The following is a 22,792-nucleotide window of genomic DNA, read 5'->3' as shown; positions in this document are numbered from 1 at the left end:
AAATAAACAGTAATATTTTTTTTCAAGTGATGAGCTGCTTTTTCAATGAAGATTGAAAAATTTGGAAAAGTTCACTCAAACATCAAAAGAATGTGGGTGGTGTTTTACACTAAACATTTACACTAGGAAACTTCAATGTGAAAAGATTGTGAGCAGAGCTTACAAATAATTAAACATTAACTAGACATATAGCCATAAAAATCTTCTGAAACACTTTTCATTTTTACCCCTTCTTCTTTCGATTGCCAAAACAACACTTTTCATGAACAGTTAATATCCCTGAGCCATTAGAAACCCCAAATCCTAATTGTTGCTCTTTAATTAATAAAATGTTGTTTAATTGAATAATGTTCTTTTTGTGATAACTGTCATGTTGACATTTTACATTTCTGAATGTTGCAATTTATCCTTTATGTAGTTTTTCATGTGTTTTCCAGTTTTAAACATCTTATCTCGTCATATAAACTCACGCAGAGCTGTATTGAATAAAATGCCAACAATGTTGCTAGGCATTGAAGAATTTTGAATCTTCTTGAATGTTCAATGTTGGTTCTGTTTGCCACTATTACTGTATTTTAGTGTTTAAATATATTCATTCATTCATTCATCTTCTACCGCTTATCCGAACCACCTCGGGTCACGGGGAGCCTGTGCCTATCTCAGGCGTCATTGGGCATCAAGGCAGGATACACCCTGGATGGAGTGCCAACCCATCGCAGGGCAAGTGTTTAAATAGTCATTGGAAAAAGAGAGGTTGCAAGACTTCTTATAAGTGAGTTCTTATGAGTACAGTAAAAGAGAAAGACTGTGTTGGGAACATTTGGTGTATGCAAATGTAGCAGGTCACTCAGCACAATAAACTCTGCTGCCATGAGGCAAAGTTTATACACATTTTACAATACTTTAAGCTTACAAACTATAAACTTGAATGAATGATGAATGAATGAATGATTAAAGGAATGAAGGAAGGAAGGAAGGAAGGAAGGAACGAACTAAGGAAAGAAGGAAGGAAGTCTTTACTAATTTGTGAAATGATTAAGCACCAGAAAGGACCAAATTATCCAGCTTCACAAATAAATGCCTTTTTAGGTACCCGGTGAAAAAGCACAATAAAACATTACACAAAAACCATCAGTATCTGTTGAATTATTTCATTTATGTTATATATCCTTTCTTAACATATATATCTTGTTTCTGATGTCATTCCAATGACCATGTATTGGCCTTAATATGTGTTTCTCACAGAGAGCAACAAGTAGGAAATTACTGTTGCAGCTGTCTGGTCTGAATGATGTAATTAGCTGGCAAAAATTGAGGTTCAGCTTGCCATAACTGACATTCCGTCCCTCTGTTAGCATTGTTACAGCCTAAATACAAACCCTAAGCATTTTGGGAATTTCTTTGTTTGAAGGGCAGAGTCATAAGACAACCAAGCGAACTTAGACATTGTGGAATTATTAAGATATTGTATTAGAAATATTAATATCATTAGAATTGATTAGATATAGGGTCCTGGGGCAGAAAAAAAAAGAAAAGTTCATTCTTTTAGCAGTGGGCTGAGTGCAGGCTAGAGCAAGAACGGGGAGGAAGGGAAAGGTTAAAGCAGGGCTTGTAATGACAGGTGACATTCAGCCTACACTTTTAAATCTTTTTTGTAAGTCCCCTAATGATTTTGAGTATAAATTGAGTTGAATGTGTGCCAATATTTTAAGATAACAGATGATATATTACCAAATAATGCTGTATATATAAACTGTAAGATATTACATAATGACTGAGGCCAAAGACTGCAGAGCCTGTACATCTATGACGCATGTTGAAATCCTTTTGCTAGTGAGCTCAGATTATTACTAAAGGGGCCTTATTTAAATTATCTATGCATTTCTAATCATGTGATTTACAAATGAGGCACATTTACAATTTAAATAGAGCTACGGCAAAGGACTAACCTTCTGGTCACTAATGCAAAGCTTAACCACTGCCGCAGTGTCATAACATGCACTGCAGTATGAGTGTATTACATAACACGATATTATTTATTTGTCCTTGTCTGCTTATTACATACATTCCTGTGGATTTGTCTAGATAGTGGACAAATGGTTCTTAGACATGGATATACATACTGAGTATAATATCTTTTAGGGTGAGTAATCATTTTGTCATGTAAAGTTAACACTTGTAGTTGACACGACCCATTTTTCATATCTAAGGGCCGCTAGCAACATACAGACAGGAGATGGAACAGCTCTGATCTAGCTGGAGCTAAATACTCTTTAAACTCTGGAGATTATCGTGGAGTACAAAGAAATAACCCCCATTTCTGCTCCTCTTCTGGCTCAGCTATTACCACTGTACATCATCACCAGCTCAGCTCTCAACATACAATATTTAAAACTTCTTGAAACAATCTTTTGGGATATCACACAGGAGAACACAAACTACAGTAAATCATACAATCAAAACATTCTGATTCAGATAACAATGATTCTGGTATAAAGAATTAGACATATGTATGTGTGACAAAATCACTGTGCTCTATCAAAGAGCATTAGCTCTCTTCAAGACAAAACAACGTGTCATAGTTTCTTCCTCTTAACCTTTGGTCACTAATATATTTCATTACACTGAATCACACTTCTGTATAATTGTACCACACCCAAACCCTACAAAATATTCTTAAGTATACTCCTCTCTAGTATACTATATTTGTATTTAATAACCTATATCTTGTACTCATTTGTATTAACATTATTTGACATGTTAGTCCTAGCTGGTAAATAAAATTATTTCATTAATTATTTTTTTTTTTTACACAGAATTTAGAAGAAGTTAAGTTTTGTCATTTGGTGCCATCTACTGACCAGAAAATATAACTTGTTTTTCAGAGGCATTCCATGGACCTTCAGAGGCAAAGCATTCCATGGACCTCACTCACATATCTCACCAATTCATTCCACTCAATCTCTTATGAAAAACTATATAATAATATAATAATGGTGATCATAATAATAATTTATTTTTAATTTCAAAAAATGTTATTAGTAATTATTAGTAATAATACATATTATTATTATTATTATTATTATTATTATTATTATCATCATCATCATTTTCAGCATTTCAAAAACTTAGAAAAAGTCTCTATAAGTTTTTCACTTCTGGATACTGTTCTTTTGCCTAAATTATTATACTAATTCTTATTGGTAAAATTGCTGAAGCTTAGTCAGATTGGATCATGACTGCAAATTGTTGGTGGATGGCAGTTTTGGGCTTTTGCTGCAGATTCTCAATCTCAGATCGAGGTCTTGACTTTTATTGGGGTATTAGAATACATTCAGGTTCTTGATTTTGAGCCTCTGCAGCATAGTTACAGGGTCATTAATGTCATCAGCCTATTAAAACATAATCACCTGTTTTTATAGTCCCTGCTGATCAAACTCGTCCCCACAGCATGATGCTACCAACACAATGCTTCCAGGCCATCATAGGTTACATTTGATCATTTGGTTACACAAATGGAAAATTATACATAGGTTAAAAATAATATATCACAAAAAAATATATCACAAAATCAGGACCATAATGAAACTTTTGTGGTGGTATAAATTCACTTACAGAGTGAGGAGAATGGTGATCATAACAGTTGATTCTTGTGGTTTTCAAGAGGTAAACATATATGAAAATTAGTTGCCATGCCATAATAGATTTACAATAATGAAACTCTTAAAAGTAAAGGTACAATTCAGCTCCTGAACTTATCGCTGTTTGTGAATCCCAGTGACTTATTGTTGGAAGACAAGACTAGTTATAAAATAAAAGAAGTTTTACCCAGTCTCAGGCCTATAAATGTAGAGTTCATTTTGGACCTGATATTTTACCAAAAAGTTGTACAAAATATTTATTAAAAAGAATATTCAAATTAATAAAAAAATTATACCTATTAATAACTGTGTAACAGATTCTCAATTCCAGAAATCTCTCTCTCTCTTTTTCCTCAAGAGAATAGCAACTGTGATCATCTGGCTCCCACCCAAAGAAAGTGACAGTGTCTGTGTGATTTAGTCAGTTGGATGTGTTTTCACACTAGAGGACTGTCTCAGTCTGACACAGCTACAGTGTTACAGGGGCCCGTGTGACTGTGTGTTTCATTTCTATATATAAGACTATGCTGGTATGCTGGGGTTGAAGTTTTGTTCCAACTTTAGTACAAATTCAGTACTTACTAAATTGGTGCACTGCATTTACCTTATAACCTTAGACACACCAGGTCTTGCTACAAACAAAGGTATTTTATTGACATGGCATGCAAAGACACTGTACTTATAAGTCTCACATTATTCACAGTGTAAGTGGCAATATCATGCTGTAATAGTCTGGGGCCTTTTAGTTGCAGTGATGGAAATTGCAGTGATATGCCATACACAGACATTCTTGACAAATTATTGCATCAAACTTTGTGCTGATAATTTGGGGAAAGCCAATATACAGGTGTGATGGTCAGGTAAACTATTTCACTTAAAAATGTGCCACATCCCAGAGCAAATATTTTTAAGCTTGCTTTCATTGTGCTTTATCATAAACATAAATTTTTGTTCTGATTTCTGACATATGAAATCATCTTTAAAAACATATCAATTACTGCCAAGGTTCAGGTCTGACTTCTCCGTTCCTGCAGTTCCACGCACTTCCTCAGCTGGAGAGAACAGATCCAGGTCATCTGAATAGAGCAGGAATTTGATCTCTTAGTCTCCCATTCATGCAGAGTAAAACCAACTAAAATATTTAACAAATCATTCACTGCTAAAAAGCTAGAACAGTAAACAAAAGAGATGTGGAATTTCATGTTACTGAAAAAAGTATAGATGTATTTTTCTACTTGTCCTAAATAACATTGGTATTTGTGTTATTATTTTTAGTTTTCTTTGAAATGGGGCAATGAGGTAATATTTACCATCATTAATTTGGTATCTGCACAGGCAGTCCATGCATTGCTAGACTGTGCTTGTAAATGGAAGCATAAACATACCCAAGAGTTACATTAGAGTTAATGATATGTCTTTAAGAAGCAATTGTATGCATAGGAAAAAGTGTCCAACAAGAAAGGGACCAAAGTTACAGTATGACGAGAGAAAATACTGGGTTGTTTTGCAGTGCTGAAGAGACTAAAGAGATCCAAAATCATAAAATTAAACCTTGCTTAAAAAATAATTAATTTGCTTTTGTTTGACATATTCATATTTTGGTGGTTGGTACCTGCTTAGCAATAGAAGTTGAGACCTTTCATAGCTAATTGTGTAGCTATAGCTAAGATCCCTTTTCTGTAACTCAAGGTAATATCTGTTTGTGTGGATCATAAAAATTCCCCCATTATGAACAGTGGGCTGACACGATACTCACCAAACACTATACTAATTCTCCAAACAGCCTCAATTCTTAATGGAATGGATTCCATAAGATCCTTGAAACATTCCTTGGAATGTTCAGTTTTGGATTGTGCCCATTGCAGTCTCAGCTTTCTGTTCTTGGTTAACAGAAGAGTTGTTCTCTGAGTTACTGAAGTCTTTCTGTCAGCTTGAAAAAGTCTGGCCATTCTCAATGGATCTCTCATCTCATCAAGTGTTTCTGTCTGCAGAACTGATGCTCACTGGATGTTTTTTCTTTACTGTACCATTTAGTATAAACTGTAGTGACAGTTGTTTGTGAATAGATCAGCAATTATAATAATATGCAAACCAGCCTGTCTGGCATCAACCATCATACCTGAACCTGAGGCACCTAAAGTGCCTGAGAGTATCGATTCATTCCACTCAATAGTATCTTGACTGTAATTTACTTTTTTTCCTTTCTGTTGTTGTAAACATGGTGCAGCATGTTAGGGTTTTCTTGGTAACTACCGCTTTTATCTGGCCAACATTATGCTACATGTAGCTAGGTGTCTTGCAAAAATCCTTAGTTATAAGTTAGTTTAGCATTACATTCAATTACCAAAATAAAGCACTGCATAAGTGCTGAAGCACAATCTATATGGATCTTTATATAATCCTGTCATTAATTCAAGTGTACCTGTTAGCAAAAGCATGGAAAAGCAAGTCCTAGATTTGCTCTTGAATTATTCTTTCATCACACCAGGTCTTGTTAAAACATCATAGATTTTCTCACCAAAGCAGAATTTGTTGGCATCTGTTATGTTTATCTTTCTGAAGAAAACAGGATTGAACAGAACTGGCTTTTGTACATCCTGATAACAAGTGACGGGAGGTACCTGGAGAATGGTAGGCTACTATTGCATCAACATTTCCCCCGCAGTTTCTACATGTATTTCTAAGTCAGTTGTATAGACAGTATTATGCTACCAAGTTATTCTCTTAACTAGGAAAAGCACATGTACAGAAATGTAGTGCTGTTAAGACTCACTTCAGTGAATCTGAGCTTGCCTTTTGGTATAAACATTACACACAGGCTCCACAAGCACTGCACTGACAGGCATGCGGATAGCTGAACTTTTATCTGGAAGGTATTTTAGCTTGCAAGTACACAGCACATACACAGGTGAAGTTAGTAGACTTTACAAAAATAAACTCAACACCATGCTGGCAGTCCTAAGACTGTGAAAAATGATAAACAAAGGGAGGTCATCTTAGGTTTTCCTTACTGCATTTGATCCAACTGCAGTTTTTGAATACTTTACCTGCCATTTGCTTTCCAATTGGGGAATGTTGCCATAGAAACAAGTTAATCCAATTCAGGCACAAATGAACATCTTTGCCATGCACAGGATTTTGATTCACCTTTTATTTATCACCTTCCCTACATAGATAAATAAAATTTAAATACTCCAATTAATCAACACATTCATACAGATGTTCAAAATTGTGTGCTTTTTCTGTATAGGCGTACACCATACAGCACACAAAGCAAGTCTCACACAATTAACAATATCTCAAATTGTATATAACACTAAGAAAACTATTCTGTAAACCTCATAACCACATAAACACATTCCGCTTCAAGTTGTCTGATAAGTAAAATAAATCTACTAGCAAATTTCCCTTCTCTTTTATTTGTCTTTCTTTGATACCAAATTTCCCTTTATCAATATGCAAGGTTAGGAAGAGGGAAGGTCAAAATAACCTTTGGTACTCCACAGAAATAGGACAATCCTCTTTACACTCTATATCTATGCAGCTGATGTTCTTTGTGGTTTAAACACTTTCCATTTGGCACTAGAGAGGAAAGAGCATGGGATGAAGAGCTGGAATTTCTATTGATTCACCTGTATCCATCCACCGGGGATAAACATTCTAAACATCTGGGTTTGCTAGACAGACATAAACAGCCGTCACTGTGTGCCAGCCTATGCCACATTGTTGTAAAAAAGCCTACAAGTAATATTCTGTAGTACACAAGTCACAAGTAAACCATCTGAGTGTTTTAGCACCAGATCAAACACTGATCTCTAGTACTGAATTAGAGAATCCAGAACTACTTTGTATCAAAGATGCTACAGAAATTCATATGGAAAATGCTTCTGGATTAAACCACTTCAATGAAAACGATGGGTGTTTAAAGAGCAAATGACTTTAAATCTAAATACACAGCACTCAAAATGTCAACATTACCTCTCATCGACCTAAACGACCATGATGTATATTATTTTTTATTTTTTTTTAGTTTGAGGCAGAACCACACATTTTATTGTCACCATGGAGACAGTTTGACTGAGATGATTGCATGACTTTCACAGAAAATGGGAGAGCGCACAAAGCTGTTGAGGAAAAAAGCTTATTTTGAATTCTCCTCAAAACCAACCAGCACAGAGCTAATTTGAAACGTGGCGTCTGTTGGAAAAAACGGTGAAACATTCATAAGTGTTGAACTTAAATCACTTTCCCACTTGCTGGCACTGAAAATTGGCACATTTATATGTTACCACTGTGTGGATCTGGGAGAACCACTAAGTTGGATGCAACGTGCAAATGAGTGTTTATGTGCTTTGTTGTAGCTGTCCAGACAGACGTTAAGTGCAGAAATATGAAGGATTTTTATTTTGATTTTCAGTCTGCATTTACTTCAGTATTTGGCTTTGTCTGGGTTACGCATTTTTCAGCTTGACTGACACAATGGCCACCACAAACTCAGACAACACCCTCTGCAGACAGAATCTAACAAGAATGTGACAATGACAGAGGCAGACTATGAGACCACAACAAACCCCTGGACACCACATCTGGCTTTTACTTTACCTCCTCCTTTCAATACACTGTGTATTTCACAGCTTCATTTCCCTGTCCCAATTTTCTGCCCTTCAAACTCTTTTTTGCATCACATCCTCAGTTATTTTGGTGTACTTCAAATGACCCCATTTTCTTATCATTTCTGATATCGGTCTTCCCTTTTGGACAGTAGTTGCAGCCAAAAGAAAACCCTGCTTCCAAAGGTGTAGGAGTACAGTATTTTAAACCACAGGGTTTTTTTTTTTAATTTTATAAAGCAAAGGTTTTCATGACTAAAAAAGTGTCATAGAATGAATTCGGCTGAAGGAATAGAGAAAGTTCATAAAAATAAAAAAAATTAAAAAAACCTTGAAGAAATGTTAGATGACTGTTGATGAGAGTCAGGTTAGTCAAAACTGATGTAATGATCTGATCATGCTGAGTCACTGCATACTCACAGGGAAATACTATGATGAAATCTGCAGGAGAAGGGGACAAAGCCCTGATGTTTGTAACCATGACAACCCTGACCATTCGGAAAAGGGGCTGAATGATTTTTAGGTGTTATTTTGATAGCCTGTGACACACCATCACATCTGTGTGGAATGCTCTAGAATTTCCTGTCTACTTTGTTCAACATCATGACACCCACACACACCCACACCCACACACAGCCTAGAAGGCAGAGAGACATAGTTTACTCCTAACACTGACAAGCGGTGTAAACGCCTTTACTCTCTCCATCACTTCATTGTCTGCAGAGATGTAAAGCCTGCACACGACAGCTAACTACATTTTTCCCCTTATTTTATTCAATCATGCTGGATCTTCATTAGATGGTGTACGATTTGTAACTTGATTGGTTTACTCAAGATAATCTCTCTTTGTGATTATCTTCAGACACTGTTTCTCATTACCATACAGCTCTTGACACTGAACACTTCCCAAAAGTATAGTGTTATTAATGTCTGTACTTTTGAGAGTCACAAACAGCTGGACCCAAATTCCTTGTGTTTGTTAACACACTAATAAACCTGATTCTGAGAAGCTGTAATGGATGCATTTTTTTTCAACAAGAGCTTAAAAATTAATTATGATTATTATTATTATTATTATTATTATTAATAATAATAATAATAATAATAATAATAATAATAATACATATTTGGGTGTAAATTCTAAATCTTGTAAACAGGTCTTTCTATGCTACTTGTTCAGACCAGCCATTCTACAGAGCAATTTTGTCAAGTGTGTCAAATGTTTGTGTATGCCATGTGGTTAATAACTCACATACTAATGAGAAAAACGATTGTGTAGGCAGGAATACAGTCTTGAGTTAGATAAAGACTGAAGATGAACTTCCACCTGGCATGCTCCTTATAGAAATGGGATTGATTGGGAAGCAAGATTTTGGCAGAAAGCGATTTTTAGCTCCATACCACACTGAGCACAAAGTAAACAATGAAAAATGATGCACTCGAAAACACACACAAAAAAAAAAAAGCACATTGTGGAGCCAGAATCGTAACAAGAACACTCAAATGCTGCATAGGTTAGCCTGCAGACAGTTTAGTGAACAAAACTGCTGTTTCCAGTAACAACTGGCCCACTGGTCAATGACTAGGACAATAACCAGACAAATTAAAAAGCAGGAATTGCAGTGCATGTAAGGAAAGAATTTTACCATCTAGGACAAAGTCTTTTATATACAAAATCAACCTGTGCAAGTCCTCAACCACCATGCCATTAACTAAGCACAAAACATTTTCAAAGCACTTTGTGCAAGTGAAAATTTCCAGTATTTTGCTTTTTACTCTCTTGACTCTCTCAGTATTCCCACTCATCTGTCTTCAGGTCCAGGTAGCCGAGGATGTTCTGGGCATATTTGACTGCTTGTTTACGAGCAGTTTTTGTTCCCTGGTCCCCCTGAGGGTCTACAGCATCCAGAGCCAGAAGCTGCTTGGTCAGCAACTCCTCAAGAACCATGTAGCTCTTGTCAGCTCTCTTGCCATCAAAACCAAGCACCTGGAAGTGCAGTTCAGATAGACTGGCAAGGACACGCCATACTGCTGCGTGAGCTGGGGGTTCTTCTGGTCCAGGGTTCCTGCGGCCGAGGGCTTCCCGGAGGTCAATGTAGGTTATGACAGCCTGGATCTCTAGAACGGCTCTTCGACGTGCCTCTCTTATGCAGGGGTTACGTCCGGTGTCCACTTGGTCCAGATGAGTTAGAAGACTCTGAAGCTCCACACCTTGGCCTGCTATACCTTGTCTCAGTACTTCTCCACGCAGCACAGACACACGACCTCGGATGGCCTCAATTTCACGGATGGAGTCATTATTTGTCAGGTCATATCTGGAAATGAAATATGAAAGCCATTACCATTCAAATTTAGATACACATTCTTGCACAGTTGCTTCTGTGAAAAAGCAAAACTAAAAGCTGTATGAAGAGGAATCCCAAAATAGGAGGTACCAGAAAATGTTACTGATGCCACAGAAGAATTATTTCCTTTTCCAAACCAACCTTTCAAACTAACCTTTGATTGACCTATTTTTATTGGTGCTACAGAATTGCTAACAACTTAATGGTTGAAAATTTCCTTCTGGAAAACTAAATATACCTACTTTGTCTGGTCACATGTCCTGTAAATTCTTTGGGATTAAAAAAATCATCAATTTGCCTAATATGGGTCAAATAATATTAATTGACCATTTATTAGTAAAATACAAATGAATAAAGTATTCACCGATCTCCTTACATTTCTGAAGGAACTCATTATTTTTGCTGCACATGTATTCAGGTCTCAGCAGCTGTATGTAATTGGGTTTTTTGCAGTTCTTGCAGTGTGAAGAACTGTACTATAAATAAAAAGGTACTCTGTAGGTTTATAATGGATGATGGTGTTGAAAGAAGAATTTTCTCTCTGAATATTTAAAACAGAGTATGCAATACCCCGTGTGTACAACATGGTTGGGTGAAATTTGGAGAACAAAGTCATCGATAAATGGTGTTGTGCAGCTCATTTTCCACCATTTTGCTACGATAGCTACATTTATTGGGGAAATCTGTTTAGTTCTTCTTTAGTGCCATCAAGTCAACAATTAAATGACATATCAAGAGCTACATTATGAAAATAACTATAGGCAGAAGCATGCAACTCCTCAACTCTGAAGTTCATCTTTTGACAGGAAAGCCTTTATAACATGCACTGCCCTGTTATGTAACAAGGCCCTGTAACTAAATTTGTCTGCAAACACCCGAAGCCGATCACTGGGGAATTTGCTGACGACAAATACTCTCTGATCCAGGCTAATAAACATGTTCTACTGCTCTCACAAAAAAGTTGAGCAGAAATGATAAAATCAGCTTGGAGTGTGGGACGTGAATGTAACTGCATTTTAGGATCTCTATAGGAGTCTACCGTTTACCCCATTTAAACACATTAGTCTTGTTATTTCTGTTAAGCAGTTGCTGGGGGAACAGATTTGCCATGTTTTCACTGTTTCTCTCTGCAGAAAAAGTCTATTTTGAGTTACACATTAAACTCAATAAATTGTATAAAATAAAAAAATCCATAATAAGAGAAGGTACAAATTATTTTAGTGCATGCGTGTGCCATTTACCTGTGATTGCCATCTCCCTCCCCCTCCAGGTCGAGGTGTTTAAGGAGGCCGTTGATCTCTTCCACCACCTGCTTTCTGTAGTTCCTGACGGCTGAGTTACTGGACACATCTAGTGCATCCAGCTCCACTAACAGCTCAGTGAGGACACGTGCTAGGTGGGCACAGCTATCCCGCCCACTCAACCCCATCAGCAGAGCAACCAGCTGACAACGAGCACCACTCACCTGCAAATACAATCAGTCAGTCTCTGTACCTGCTGTCTAGTAAACTAGTAAACCCTTAAAAACCTAATAATATGTCAGGAAAAAAATGTTTGTCATGAACTGCTGCCAGATTTAATCAGCTAAACCTTGTGCTTCCGACATTGCTAACCTGCACCATCACTTGATTGATGCGCTGCACGGCCTCATGGGTCTCTTCAGACAGAGGCAGCGCAAGTGTGTGCGTGCGAACGCGGCCCTCCAGGACATCCTGTACTGCACAAACACGGGTAAGAGCGCGGTACCGGGCCTTCCTGAGCGGCACGCTTCCACCCGTCTTGATCTGGGCCAGGCGCATTGCCACATCCTGCACAGCCTCCACAAGGTCCTCACCGGTCTCCACTGTATCCTGAACCTGCCCTTCCCGAAATGGAGCCACCACCCCAGACAGCAGGAGCCTTTGTGCCTCCTGGCTCAGCTCCTCTATAGCTAATTGAGAGGGGTGGGTAGCATTACCCTCCAGGTAGTGCAATAACCCCTCCACCTCCCCTGCTACTCGCTTCCGAGCGTGCTGCAGCTCCATCCGTCCCTCTGTCTCCACCTTATAGGTAAGACACACATACACTATCATCAATTTGGTGTAAATCACATTGATATACATAAAATGTAATACCTACATTTCCATCAAAAAAACTAGAAGTTTAGTTTTATTATATCTGAAGGAGAGCTTCATTTTTTACTATTCACTACCGCTTTAATAATAATGAGGACATTAACAGTGTTCCTGATGAATCTTTGCAATTTCTGGGGATCGTCTCAAAAAAGGCAAGCAAAAGACTTTTTTTCGAAGATTACAAATAGTCCAAGTACTTGTTCACAGCTTCTGATAACTATTTGTCAGGGAAACAATTTCCTTAACTTCACTATTGGCATTTCACTTAGAAACAAATTTCAATCATAAGCTTTAGCAAAATGTCACCAAGAACATGAACAATAGATATTCAATCTAGTGTGTCCAAATGTTTGACTAAAATTTATAATTATATCAAATAACAGCTGGAGCTATTCATCATTCAAAGTTAGAATAAAAAAAGGTTTTGTCTAATACAGCTTTTACTGCCAGACTTATTGAGTGAGTGACAAATACAATAAGAACTGTTACATAATTGACTTACTACACTGCATTGTTTCTCTGTTCTTTCACGTTAGAGAAAATAAAACTCTTAGTAATTTAGAAGTCTGCCTGTTGCTAAATAAAGCCAAGTTCCTAACACATACTAAAGAAGACAGAACATCAGCATTGTGTACCAACCTCCTGACACATTCCAGACACATGACATTTTCAAGTGAGCATTGCACAAGATTTGAGATGTAAAGTTGAGAGTCCCTCATATTTACCCAAATGTGACGTCAGAGCAACATGTGACATCCCCAGACCACCCCAGCTCCTCACCTGATCCACCTCTAGCTGGAGTCGTGTCAGCTCCCGCTCAAGTCGTTTGTACTCCCTGTCACTCTGCAATCCACTGAAGGAACAGACTTTCTGTCCTAATGTCACAGCTTCCCTTTGCAGCTCATCCAGGCGCACAAGGGTTGGGTGGGGCCCAGGGAATGGACCTTGAGGGCCCATGAATGCCTGGAATGGCCCTGCCATGTACTGTGTCTGTGGTTGCTGTTGCTGTTGGTTGCCATGATCCATTGTCCTCTTCCCACCATCAAAGGGCTTTCCAAATAGGCTGAAAGAGAGAGAGAGAGTGGGTGTGTGTAGGAGAAAAATGAACAGAGGGGTATAGAAGGAAAAAACAACAGAGAATGAAACAGAGCAAGAGATGTGGAAAATCTGGAGTATACAATATCTGACTATTATAATGGTAAAGATTCAAGTTTGTTTAAAAAAACCTACTAGACAAACCATAAAAGCAAACATTAATTAATTCTTGGCCTACAGTAACAAACTCCTGCATTATTGATTTCAAACTTCTTTGCCAAGTTCTGATGTTTCGAGATGAAGTGTCAGCTCAGCCTGTTTTCTTACCTCCAGGTCCTCCAACCATCAGGTCCATTCATGAAAGAATAAAGCAAACTAATTATCTGAAATATCCTGAAGGTCGCGCGAGCTGTGGCAGATCACCCACTCATATAATTAAAGGCCACTTGAAATGTAACATGTTGACAAGAGCTTCAACCAAACCGGCAGTAATTATTATAAAATGTAAACCAGACGGCTCAATATACATCCAGCTTACTTTTATGTGATGGCCTTCTGACCTGACTCTGGCCACAGCTGATTGCAGCAGTTTGGTCATTACAGGAAACAATATTAAATAATTGCTTACCTGAGTATAGCCACATCATTCAAAGAAAATTCCCCTGAGTAAAGTGTGTCAGCAATTTAATTCATTGACTGAATTTAGTCTACAGTGTGATACTGACAACATTACAGCTAGATTACTTACAAGCTTCACTCCAGTGGGGATATCCAATGAGAAGTAAATGCTCTTAAGAACCAGCAAGACAGCAGACATACAAGCCTCGTGCCTGCACTCTCCACAGACTTAAAGACCGTGGAAAGCATTTTATTGTCAGCTGTGAGCCGCTGCTGTTATTTCACAGAGATGTCTGTGACGTCACAGTCGCAGGTCACAGACTTGGCTGTTAAAGCGATAGAAACTATTTTCACCACATAGCCATTTGTGAGCTTCTCTGATTGTATCTTTGAATGGTTTACATTTCACTACATAATCTACTGTGTCTGTAAACAAATAATGTGACCAAAAATACACTGCAGAATAAAAGCGCTTCAAAAGCTGTAGGAAGCCAGTCGATATTCCGAGTTTAAAATAACATCATAATTTCACAGGGCTCTGAAGTTATTTCTTAAACATCCACAACTAGAAATGCTAACAGATCTGTTATTACTGTTGTGTCCACTGCAATTAAAGTGTCTCTTGGCACTTAGAAAGGAGGAATCATTAACTCTGATTGTATAAAAGGTGCTCAATGAAGCAATGAGCCTTGGGGAGTCTTTTCTTCCCCAGTGTATAACTGATCAACCCCCTTTCAGGAGGATACGCTGTCAGTAGAATATAAAGAATAAATAAAATGCTGAAACTCTTTACATGTGCCTGGAGCAAAAATTGCCATCATTGTACAAGAAGATTGCCTCTAAAGAACCCATTTTTGTGCTGAGGTTTGCAGATTTTAATCTAAGCGAAAAATTAAAGTGAAAAATTATTTTAAACTGACAATCTTATACGATGATCAGTGGTCATATACGAAAAGTAAATGCGTGTGCAAATCTGTGTGTGTGTGTGTGTGTGTGTGTGTGTGTATGTGTGGGTGGTGGGCTCCAATGGACCAGCAACCCATCCAGAAAGGATTATATGATAAGATTATATTTGCTGATGTTGATTTACCTGTATTACAGGTAAATCAGTATTTAGAAAAAAAATCAATGCAGTTCAAACTGACTTCAGGAAGTGTATCTTGTACATTTATTTATGTATGACAGACATGTTAGAAAAGGGCTGTGGGGAAAGTAGTCTACTTGTCTTATGTGGTTATATACCAAATAAAACCCAATCAATTCATGTGGAACAATGGCTTATCCCACCGTCATTCACTGCATAACTGATACTGCCCATGATCCAGGATAAATCACATTGACTTAATAATTCTCTCTGTCTGTGTCAATACCAATTACAGCTCAAAAGCCTGTCAAAGAGTCTAGAACACATGTTTAGCCTTATGGTATACTTTTATGTAGCCTTTACATTCTTTCTTCATTAAATCTATACATGTGGCCTTTGCCTGCTGGTATTTTGTTTCCAATGTTTCCTGGATGTGATATCATGCATAAAAATAGCTGCCATTCAATAATAAAAGTCTTTCAGGGTTTTTTTTACGGTTTATGAAAAAAAAAAATCATATAAAATGGCAGTATGTGCTTATCACTGTGTGTATAATCCAGGGGTCACGAAGGTTGATTCACACTGCATGCTTCTTTAACAGAGCATGCTCTGATTATACCACGTTATACTTCTATAACTCTGATTATACCACGTTATACTTCTATAACTCTGATTATACCACGTTATACTTCTATAACTCTGATTATACCACGTTATACTTCTATGTCTCTGATTACACCACATTATACTTCTCTATCTCTGATTACACCATGTTCTACTTCTATATCTCCGATTTTACCACGTTATACTTCTTCCATGGGTCTGCTACAGGTCTCTGATGGGATGGGCACATCATGCATGACAGCTTTGGATGATGTGCTAGCTTGGGTGGGGTGAAGCAATCCAAATGCCCCAACCTCTTATTATTATTATTATTATTATTATTATTATTATTATTATTATTAGGTGAACACACATATAAAGGCTGATGCACATGAGGTCAACACCCGAGATATTTAGTAAGCTCTGCTTGTTATATGGTCAGGTATCTGAGCAGAATATTGTCACTACGTACAGCAGCTATGATATGCAGCAGACATGATCACCCACATGTGGATTACGACGCAAAAGGCAGAGACTAATCCTACACACATGCCTCAGTGTTTTTACACCGCCCTGCATTCAGCACGCACGTCTGGGCAGAAGACAATTGCCAGCTCACCGTCAGACAATGTAACTACAAAGGCAAATGTCACACCACCTCCAGAGACATGAGGGCTATTTCTCACCTTTTCAACATTCCGAAGACGTTCGCGCACATTTCTGTGGAGCTCCTTTTCCATAAGCTAGACTGAGCAAATATTTTGCGCTGTACTACTTCTGTATTGCGCCACAGACGCTGCGGATGGTGAAAACGAGGGAATTTAGGCAGCTGATCATCATCAGTGCCCCGCCCATCATACGGACTAAACCAACTCACTGCGCGGGGGAAACCGCCAGGTTGTGGTCACTACAGTAACACACAATGTGATTATTAAGCTAACATGAATACATAATGTACCACGTTTTTCATGTCATGTCAAAATTACACATACTGAAGTAACACCCCATGACTTTAAAATGTAAAACAATTTCATCGAGTCTGTAATGCTACACATTCGTGAACAGAGAGTGGAATAACCTCTTTTGTACACCAGCTAGCTCATACTACTGTCAGTTAGCATCACAGCTAGCTATCTGAGTGCTTTCAATAGTCACGGTCGATTATTATTTTAAACAAACAAGCGTTCAGAATTGTCCGCTTAGGTAAGGAAGGTCTTATCATTTTGCCTTTAAATGTTTCCATTTCAAAAATACAGTAAATCACCAGGGTGGGAATAGGTTACACCGCAGAACAATAAAAAACTAAAAACAAGCTAAACCAGACCGGATAGCAATACAGCATGTAGTCATTTAACACATCCCTCATTCACACTAATATCTGACAGACTATATGACACCAATCAGGTTTATATTAGCTACGTACCTGCATAACCAGCGAACAGCCATCGGGTACCTGTGTTGTGAACAGCACCACAACGTGATTACAGCTCATTACATCCTGTGACCGCTGGGGACACACACACACACACACACACACACACACACACACACTGGGCTGGTCATGACAGCATGACAGCACACTTACTGCAGGGTTCAACCTCATACAGAGTTTTCAGAAGTCACAATGATTCTTTTTAAAAGGTTGTTAATCTGCTTGATAAACGCAATAACATTAATATGTTCATTTATTTTCCTTTTAATTTCTGCTGAACTTTTCCACTCATTTGATGAACTGGTCAAGAAGCAGCTCTTATTCACTGTCATCACAAAACTGTTGGCAAACGACTGTAACCTGATTTGATCTTAGCTTTCTTCACAATCATCCCATAATTATTTAATGCACTGTTTGTCAAACATGTTTTGGTCAATCGTTTGGTCAACCGGAAGTGGAATAATTCATTCTCTATCATAGATTCTCAAACTTTATTGTTCTGTTTTGGGTAATTTGGGTAAAAGCAAAAAGGCAATTCGAGCTTAGAATATTGTAAGCAGATATGATGTATAGGGTAGCACCCTTCTCCTTTTCCTTTTGTTTGCTATAATTTTGCTCTTGTCCTCTGGCATTGTTATTTCTTTTATTTTAGTTGCTGTCTATTTGTACTTTAAAGAATATATCTCATTGTATTGTTGGTTTATGGCATTAATAAAAAAAATATATATATATATATATCATAGATTCTCTATAACGGGGGAACCGGAAGTGTGAAGCTGGGAATTGAAGAATTAAATCAAATACATATTTCAAATTAAATATCTTTGTTACGTATGATCGTAATATTATAATAACACATTAAGGACTGACTGTAGGAACCCAAAAGGATTAGTATTACAAATATTAATGAAAAATGTATAGAATATCTTACATACCTTTTTTAGTCGGTGGTCACAAATTGTTTTTTTGACTTGTGGACACTTCAGAAGTTTTCCATGTCTGCAGATATGTTTTGAATAATAAAAATAATAACAATAACATTAATAATAATACTAATAATAACAATAACATTAATAATATATATATATATATATATATATATATATATATATATATATATATATATATATATATAATTTAACTTAATTATCATAGTACTTACAAAGCCGAATGACTTTTATTTTAAAAGCAACTTAAGACAAGAGTATCACCATGAAACACGATGAAGGAAATCCGGCTACGTTTAAGGTGGTACACAAGCGTTAGCTTGGTTGTTACTTGAGGAGGAAGGTAGATTTGGTGGTCATGTAATTTGAAATGAATGTCAGAAGAGTTGGGTGCTTGTTCTTTAGGTCTCAGTGTTTAACTCGTGGTGTCCTGACGAGTGCTCAACAGCGCACTGATCAAACCCCGCCGGAGATAAGTGAGGTGTGTCTCTCTCAAGCTAATCACTAATCACCTTGTAGCTTTCACACACTGCGGGTTAAACCCCAAACATTAAAGTCATCATTTAACACCTTTTGCACCGAACGATTTGCACGTGTGTGAGTACTAAAATTCCTTGTGCGACACACTTGGCCAATAAACCTGATTCTGATTCTGATTCTGATTCAGCACACGTTTACAATCTAAACGCATTATGTTTATATATTTGTCTCACGGGCTGTGAATTTACAGTTTAAATGATGACATTTCCTTCCATAAAGATTATATTCCTACATTAATGGCTGTTTGGAAATCATTTAATCCTTTAATTCCTTCTTTCACGTTTACTATTTAAGTGATAACTTGCTTTTGTTTTAGAAACTCTGAATAATTTATTTGTACACTTTCCTCATTGTGTGTAATTTGTCCAAAATGCCACTTACCAATTATAAATATATCTGTCTTCTCTTTAATCAGGGAGGTTTTCTGCTTTCCTATGTTTGTATTCTCACTTGAGCACTTTATGATAAAAGTGGGTTCAGCCTCACTCAGTTTCTCATGGTGTGATTCACAGATTAGTTTTCACATAAATAGACACCAGGAAACAGTTTAGAACTGTATTAAAGTTGATGCTTTAGTTGATACCTTTTTTAAAAAATAAATAAAATAAAATTCACAATCCTTCTGTTTATTTATATGATCTCAGACTTTTGCTATTTGCCATTTGCTCACAATATTGATTTGTTATTGTTTAGTAATAAACAATATTGTTTATTGTTTAATTGTTTGACAGTTTATGAGTGTGTTCTCTCTCTCTCTCTCTCTGAGTTCTTACTCATATAAACCATGTTATTGATCCTTCATTGATCACAATATTGATTTATTTGTTTGGACATAGAGCATCCCAATAATACTCGATTTCCAGTATTCCATAGTTATTCTCTCTTTGTCTACATTATGTCTACGATCCTGAATTAATGTTTTTTATATTTTATTTGATAAAGAAAACCAGATTTATCCCAGCTCCAGCATCTAAATATGACTGGATTGGGCCACCAGACAAACTGTCAAACCTGCGGCCGATCATATACCACATCCCTGAGAACGAGACAACGCTGGAGAGGAAACTCAGACATCTGAGGCAGGACACAGAGGACTGGAACCATGACTTCTGGACGAGGCAAAATATTACCTTTAGCAAGGTGAAAAAGACAAATGTTCTGTTGAGTTTCAGAAAATGTTTTATTTCTAACCACTAGAGAGCAATGTTTCATTGTAAATTGTGTATGTATATTTTCTGGGCAAATGTCTGAATGTCATCATTAATTTAAGTGTTGACTTGTTGGTCTCAGAAATTATTCTAATGTTAATGTAATTTATAATAGCTAACTAACTAATACATTTATAGGAGAAAGAGGAATACATTCAGTCACAGCTGAAGGCAAAAGGACTGACAGAAAGAGATGAGAATGGTAAGTGGTTCAGCACTTCATTAGGCAATATGGCAAAAAATCTACATAATATGTATCACGTTATATAATCTTTCTCACATTTTGCCAATAAGGTACTACAAAGGTACTATGCTACTATGATTTTAGTGAAAAGTTAAATATTACGAAAGAAAATTAAATGTTTGGTGTCTAGTTATTTTCTTCTTACACTGAATAATAATGAAGAGTAAAATTCTAAACTTGATATACTTAAGTGTATCTTGATGCTATAAACAACTTGTATAGAATTTTAAATTTACAAAAATTTGTGAGGTATTAGGAGTTAAAACTGTAAAAGTTCATTTCTTATTTGCACCAGAAAGCAAGTACTTTTTCTACTGGTCACTGGTTTCTGGTTGGTGAATGCTTTTCTCAGAAGGCTGTACATTTTTCTGGTTAAAAATGGAGGCTTGAAACAGCTTGGACAAGGATGTCCAATCTTATATGTAAAGCTCATTTGGGGCTGCAGATGTTAATTTCAGCAAAATAGGAGTCGCTTTAATCAGTTTGTCTTAAAGTGATGATTAAATATCACTTAGCATCATCTAGCTGGGATGAAAGTTTGCAGTCTTCCAAGGCTTGCAGTTAAGGTTGATGATTCCTAAATTAGAAGATGACCATTTGATTGCAAACGACACAAGATTTTTTAGTGACCACTTATAACACGCTGCACAATATGTTTCACACTTGAATGATGATGTAGTTGATTTGTTCCACATTGCAGGAAGAAAAAGGAATTTAAATAGTGAGGAAATGGCAACCTTCTACAAACACTTCTTGGACAAAAACTATGAGAAACATGCAGCCTATAACAAGTAAGTATACACGGCTCATTACTTGCATTCTTTTTTTTTTTACATGTATACAAATCATGAGAAACTGGCTCAACTAGACAGACAGATTGTGAATTAGGTGGACAGTTTTATCAACAGTTCACCACTGTTGCTTGTCATAATCCTAAACGCTTTATTTTCTAGAGAATGGTACCAAAGGAACTTCACCATTACAACACTGATGGCCAGAGTAACTCTGCATAATTTTTGGAGCACAGTCATTGGTCGAGCAAGGAGTAAAAGCAAACCAACAACATTGTCCAAATAAACATTTGTGTGTCCATGCTGTTTAACATCATAAAATTCCACAAAGAATTCATTAGCGTTGATCACACTGGAAATCTGTCAAAATGTAAATCTAAAATCATTATAGTATTTGTTATATTCATTTAACTGCATGTAACAAGCTCAGATGCATAAAGCATTGTGAAATACAGAAATACATAACCACTCTTGTGTGTGTTTTGTCATGACAAGACCTTACTGAAATTTATGTGACAGGTTACTATACAACAAATATTCTGATACAATCAAAAAAACCTGGAAATGCAAATTACAAGCATATAAATTAAAAACATGACATACAGTACATGCATATATTTAATCTCAAATGTCCACTGAATATGCAATAGAGACATGAAGATACCAGATTTAAACCTCTATCTATGTGTCTGCCTGTTATTGACTCAACTATTGATTTAACAACAGATATTGCTACAAAGCAACGTTACGGAAATGACAGTTGTAAAATTTATAAATTAATACCCAGTGAGCAAGCCAGAGGCAAAGGTGGGAAGATACAGTAAAACTCCCTAATACAGTGAGTGAGTGACTAAGTGAGAGAGTGAGGTGAGTGAGTGATTGAGTGCATGACTGAGTGAGTGAATGACTGAGTGAGTGACTGAATGAGAGAGTGAATGAGTGACTGAGTGAGAGAGTGAGTGAGTGAGGTAAGTGACTGAGTAAGTGAATGAGTGAGTGAGTGACTGAGTGAGTGCGTGACTGAGTGAGTGAATGAGTGAGTGAGGTAGGTGACAGTAAGTGAATGAGTGAGTGAGTGAGTGAATGAGTGAGAGTGAGTGACTAAGTGAATGAGTGAGTGAGTGAGAGTGACTGAGTGAGTGAATGAGTGAGTGAGAGTGAGTGAGTGAGGTAAGTGACTAAGTGAATGAGTGAGTGAATGAGTGAGTGAGGTAAGTGACAGTGAGTGAATGAGTGAGTGAGTGAGTGAATGAGTGAGTGAGGTAAGTGACTGAGTGAGAGTGAGTGACTGAGTGAGAGTGATTGAGTGAATGAGTGAGTGACTGACTGACTGAGTGAATGAGTGAGTGACTGACTGAGTGAGGTAAGTGACTGAGTGAATGAGTGAGTGAGTGACTGAGTGAGGTAAGTGACTGAGTGAGTGAGTGACTGAGTGAGGTAAGTGACTGAGTGAATGAGTGAGTGACTGACTGACTGAGTGACTGACTGAGTGAATGAGTGAGTGAGTGACTGAGTGAGGTAAGTGAATGAGTGACTGAGTGAGGTAAGTGACTGAGTGAGTGAGTGACTGAGTGAGTGAG

General features: G+C 37.1%; 2 protein-coding genes across 3 annotated transcripts; one reads left to right on the top strand and one right to left on the bottom strand.

The window, feature by feature from the left end:
* Window positions 1-9,766: 9,766 nt before the first annotated feature.
* Window positions 9,767-17,595, bottom strand: bag5 (BCL2 associated athanogene 5). 2 transcript variants are annotated; one of them, XM_060872396.1, is made up of 5 exons: window positions 17,474-17,595; window positions 13,491-13,773; window positions 12,210-12,638; window positions 11,838-12,061; window positions 9,767-10,566 (listed from the first exon to the last, which is right to left on the bottom strand). In XM_060872396.1, the coding sequence occupies exons 1-5, from the start codon at window positions 17,494-17,496 to the stop codon at window positions 10,041-10,043; spliced, it is 1,485 nt and encodes a 494-aa protein (XP_060728379.1). In that variant the 5' UTR covers window positions 17,497-17,595; the 3' UTR covers window positions 9,767-10,040. The 2 variants fall into 2 exon arrangements, with proteins under 2 accessions (XP_060728379.1, XP_060728378.1); XM_060872395.1 differs by lacking the exon at window positions 17,474-17,595 and adding an exon at window positions 16,737-16,980.
* Window positions 17,596-18,704: 1,109 nt separating this feature from the next.
* On the top strand, window positions 18,705-21,680 carry LOC132846674 (cytochrome c oxidase assembly factor 8). Its single transcript, XM_060871369.1, has 5 exons — window positions 18,705-18,910; window positions 19,912-20,109; window positions 20,316-20,379; window positions 21,122-21,212; window positions 21,375-21,680. The coding sequence occupies exons 1-5, from the start codon at window positions 18,800-18,802 to the stop codon at window positions 21,496-21,498; spliced, it is 588 nt and encodes a 195-aa protein (XP_060727352.1). The 5' UTR covers window positions 18,705-18,799; the 3' UTR covers window positions 21,499-21,680.
* The last annotated feature ends 1,112 nt before the right edge of the window (window positions 21,681-22,792 follow it).

Source organism: Tachysurus vachellii, chromosome 6 (genome assembly GCF_030014155.1).
Source record: "Tachysurus vachellii isolate PV-2020 chromosome 6, HZAU_Pvac_v1, whole genome shotgun sequence".
In the NCBI taxonomy this organism is placed as follows: Eukaryota; Metazoa; Chordata; class Actinopteri; order Siluriformes; family Bagridae; genus Tachysurus; species Tachysurus vachellii.
The sequence above is the reverse complement of the archived record's forward strand: the minus strand, read 5'-3'. Positions and strand labels throughout refer to the sequence as shown.

What these genes read in the sequence shown, in the direction of transcription:
- bag5 (XM_060872395.1), bottom strand. Translation starts at nt 16,768, where the DNA reads ATGTGCGCGAACGTCTTCGGAATGTTGAAAAG. An exon ending in TCAATCAAGTGATGGTGCAG is followed by an intron (nt 12,062 to 12,209) that starts GTTAGCAATGTC and finishes TTGTATTTGCAG; the next exon opens with GTGAGTGGTGCTCGTTGTCA. An exon ending in GAGGGAGATGGCAATCACAG is followed by an intron (nt 10,567 to 11,837) that starts GTAAATGGCACA and finishes TTTCATTTCCAG; the next exon opens with ATATGACCTGACAAATAATG.
- LOC132846674 (XM_060871369.1), top strand. Translation starts at nt 18,800, where the DNA reads ATGAATGTCAGAAGAGTTGGGTGCTTGTTCTTTAGGTCTCAGTGTTTA. An exon ending in AAAATATTACCTTTAGCAAG is followed by an intron (nt 20,110 to 20,315) that starts GTGAAAAAGACA and finishes ATACATTTATAG; the next exon opens with GAGAAAGAGGAATACATTCA. An exon ending in AAACATGCAGCCTATAACAA is followed by an intron (nt 21,213 to 21,374) that starts GTAAGTATACAC and finishes TTTATTTTCTAG; the next exon opens with AGAATGGTACCAAAGGAACT.